General features: G+C 40.8%; 1 protein-coding gene across 1 annotated transcript; it reads right to left on the bottom strand.

Annotated features, from left to right (window-relative positions):
* Window positions 1-407: 407 nt before the first annotated feature.
* On the bottom strand, window positions 408-3058 carry LOC106113334 (uncharacterized; the record flags this gene model as incomplete). Its single annotated transcript, XM_013306059.1, has 2 exons — window positions 841-3058; window positions 408-667 (listed from the first exon to the last, which is right to left on the bottom strand). Coding segments are annotated over exons 1-2 (2478 nt in total), but the record flags the coding sequence as incomplete, so codon positions are not given.
* Between the last annotated feature and the right edge of the window lie 840 nt (window positions 3059-3898).

The following is a 3898-nucleotide window of genomic DNA, read 5'->3' as shown; positions in this document are numbered from 1 at the left end:
CTTAAAACATTTTATGATACCCTCGCCGTGGCCGTCTTTTGCATCTATTGTCAAATTTCAAGAAAGGTTGAATTTTGTTATTGTTTAATATTTTTAAGTCCAAAAATTCCTTGCTCTAATGGCTGCAGTAAAATAGCCAATCTGCAGCTCTATTGTTGTTAAGGAATGCACATTTCGTTTCTCGCATTTTAAAATTATCTTTACTTCTTTATTGCTTTACTACAAAAAATTCCTTTTGATGCTCGTTCCTTTAAGAAAGCCAATTTATATTTTGATATTAAATTTATATTCGACGTCTTCACTATTATAATTCAAAAATGAACATATTCGTCGCCAACAATCTCCCCCTCGTGCGTAGCACCACCCTTAATTTGGCGACGCTGTAGGCACCAATAACTTCTTCTAACTCGTATTTCGTAGTACACCGCGTAGCGTATTGCGTTGAATGGTCGAAGTAGCCCATATGCCTCATTACAGCCGCATTCGCTTGTTCTTAGTATGTTATCCCAGCAAGACAATTTTCTCGGTACGTTCTCGTTGGCCATTTTTTCACATTGCCTTGAACACGGCGACTTGTGGCTTGTGTTGACCCTGAGATACACATGTTTTCCGGTGGTGTACCCAGTCTTTGTTTCGTTCGCCAATTCCATTTCCAACGAGATGAATGCTGGGAGTCATGCGACGATCTCCTTGGTAGAGTCGATATTTTATCATCCTTCTTTTCGAATGCCGTTTTCATTTGCTTTGTCTGTTTTCTGTTAATTTTCTTCCTGCTTGTAATATTTTTATCGGACGATTTTAATATAACTCCATTTTTATTTCTTATTAAGAGGCGTTCACTTTGTCCGTCCGTCAATCGCTTGTGCGCAGTTTTCACAAGCGCTGTAGTTTTTTCAATGTTAATAATTGATTTATTTTTGACGGACGTCTTGTTGCGCTTATTTTCATTTATATCCTTCTTCAGGAGGCATTCAAATTGCTCATCCCGATGTTGCGTGTTATTCACAAGCGCCAAAGTTTTCTCATCCGAGTCTGTAACACTCGGACTTTTCTTCTTCATATGGATAACCTCTGTTGCGGAGTATGCATTAGTGGCAGGAATCTCGTCGTCAACTAAGTGTGTACACTTCTCTGAGGAGCCTGCAGATTTTCCGTTGCCCTTGTCCAACCCATGTAGTACCCATCCGAGCTCTGTTAATGATGCGACAGGCTGTCCGGGCTTTCCTTTTCTGACCTCCCGAGAGATTATAAACTCCCAGTTATCTTGTCCTATAAGAAGCTGAGGTGGTTCTTCTTCATAATACAACGTGTCGCTAATTTCCCTCAAATGGGAATAATTTTCAAGCCTTTTCTTCTCTAATAACTGTGACGCAAGCTTGAGATTTTGCACCGTACGCACGCCTTGTAAAACCCTCGTTTTGTTTTGGTGAATTCCTTTTATCTTTAAGTTAATTTTCTGAGAATCGGTCTCGATTATGCGTTTGCCGCCTACGGTTTCCAAAACAAGACGTTCCGTGCGGCCTGATAAACCAATTTCTTGAGACACATCGGCGTTCAACAAAGACACTGTAGAGCCTTCGTCTAAAAGCGCCGTTATTCTCTTAGACCCTTTGCTTCCAAATACTTCGACACTGATCATCTTAAGATAGGCTTTCTGGGCTTGTACCGTGTTAACTTGTTGCGCCTCGATTGTAGCTTCTTGTGACGATGCTTGCTCATTATTCAAACGTTCGCTTCTTTTATAATGTAACATTGTGTGGTGTCCTCGCCTGCATATCTTGCACGGCGGACTGCGACAATAACCTTTCGTATATTTATGACGAAGACATTTAAAACAAACGGCTATACTTTTGACCGTTACCCATCTATCTTGTATGGACTTGTCCCTAAAGTTTTGACAAGCCACAAGGAAATGATTGCCGTGGCACAATGGACATTTAATTTCTTTCGTTTGTGGCTCGCTTTGATCTAGTTGACGTGTAGAGTTCACTAAACTTCTCGTGTTTCTTCTGTAGCCGCTTTTTAGATTTACAGTGGCAAAGGCCCCACATTTGTCTGCCTCGTTATTCAGGAAAGTAGATATCGACTTGAGGTCAGAGCAATCGTCTTCGTTCATTTTTGCCGCGTAATCGTACCATCTAAACTTTAAAACAGACGGCAACTTGTCAAGAATTTGCCTTGACATTTCAGGTGATCGCAGATAATATGGCTTTTTCAGACCTCTTATTGTAGCGACGCTATTATTTATTTGATTTGCGAACGCACATATATCGCTCGGGTCTTCACTTATACGTTGGAGCGACCTTATTTTGTCTAACTCCGCCATAACTAAAGCATCTGGACGACCATACCTCCGGCCGAGGGCTCGCATCACTTCGTCTGGGCCTGTGTCTGAGAATAATAGACTTTTAATCGCTTCTTTAGCGTTGCCCTTAATTGCCCTTCTCAGCCGCGCCATATTTTGTACACTGCTGAACATAAAAGCGGTGTCTTCATACATTACTTTAAACGCTAGCCATTCTTCGATGTTGCCGTCAAAAAAAGGCAATTCATAAATAAATTTTGGCTGCGCAGATGAACATTCTCTCGTAGAGAATGCTTCTTTTATAGCGATTGTGAGAGCTTCTACTTCCGACGTAATTTTCTTTGTCGAACTGCATTCTTGCTCGGCGGCTTCATTCTCTTGAGGGGAATATTTATTACACGGCTTTATTTCTTCTTGGCAATCGCCTTGTTGCGACGTATGCAACCAATCTTCAACCCGGGACATATTATCGCCCGGTCCCTCAGCCGAACATTCCTCCTCCTCGCATTGTATGCGCTCTAACTCTATGCGAGCTAGATTAACTTCCGCCTGAGCCAATCTTTCTTTGGCCAATAACTCGCGTCTTCTCACAGACGAGCTTGTTGACTTCACAGACTTTGAACGACAGCTTTGTCTCGTTAATGCCTCGGCTGTAGTTACACCGGACATTAACGCCATATTTCCTGAGCTCTCTTGCTCAGTCGTCTGTCGTCGTACGGCACTCATATTCATCGGTCCGGATATAGCGGACATTGCCGTACTTGCGGTCGCCACTTCTGTCGATGTAGCACGATGTGTGTTTTGCGAAATTGTCGATGCGCAGGAACCTCCCGACCGTTCAATATTTGCGCTTATAGTCGCCGTATGCCTTGTAGAGGGCACCGACGGGGGCCGGAGAGGAGTATTTTTCTGTGACCTAGTCACTGGCATTTTTGCCGAAACTTCAAAATTTTTATTTAAATTTCAAACGATTGTCGACGAAACTCCAAATAAAATGTCGACAAATTTCAAAATATTTCGACAATACAACAAAGAAATTGTCGAGGGAACTTCAAATAAAATGTCGATGAACTTCAAAATTTTTCGACAATACAACAAAGAAATTGTCGGCGAAATTTCGAATAAAATGTCGACAAACTTAAAAATATTTCGACAATACAACAAAGAAATTGTCGAGGAAACTTCAATAAAAAATGTCGATGAACTTCAAAATATTTCGACAACACTACCAAAAAATTGTCGACGAAACTAAAAATGTCGACAAACTTCGAAAAATTTGGGAAAGGGAAAAAAACTTGGAAAAAATATTTTGATAAAACTTAAAAACATCGACAAAACTTCCAAAAAAAAAAAATTCAACAAAAATTTGAAAATGTTTCGACAAAACTTCCAAAAACTTTTCGACAAAACTTGAAAAAATGTTTCGGCAAATCTTCCAAAAAATATTTCGACAAAACTTCAAAAATTTAGCAATACTTTTGCGGATCGGCTATATAAATAAAGCCTTTATGATCCGGCTCGAAGGACCAGCTGTTTCGGCTGCTTGAAGCTAGGTAGCACCCGTGAAGGCACTACCTACTCGCTGCCTGGGAC

Source organism: Papilio xuthus, unplaced genomic scaffold, assembly GCF_000836235.2.
Source record: "Papilio xuthus unplaced genomic scaffold, Pxut_1.1 DF828285.1, whole genome shotgun sequence".
NCBI lineage: Eukaryota > Metazoa > Arthropoda > Insecta > Lepidoptera > Papilionidae > Papilio > Papilio xuthus.
Note: the sequence above shows the minus strand (reverse complement) of the source record. Positions and strands in the feature narration are given on the sequence as shown.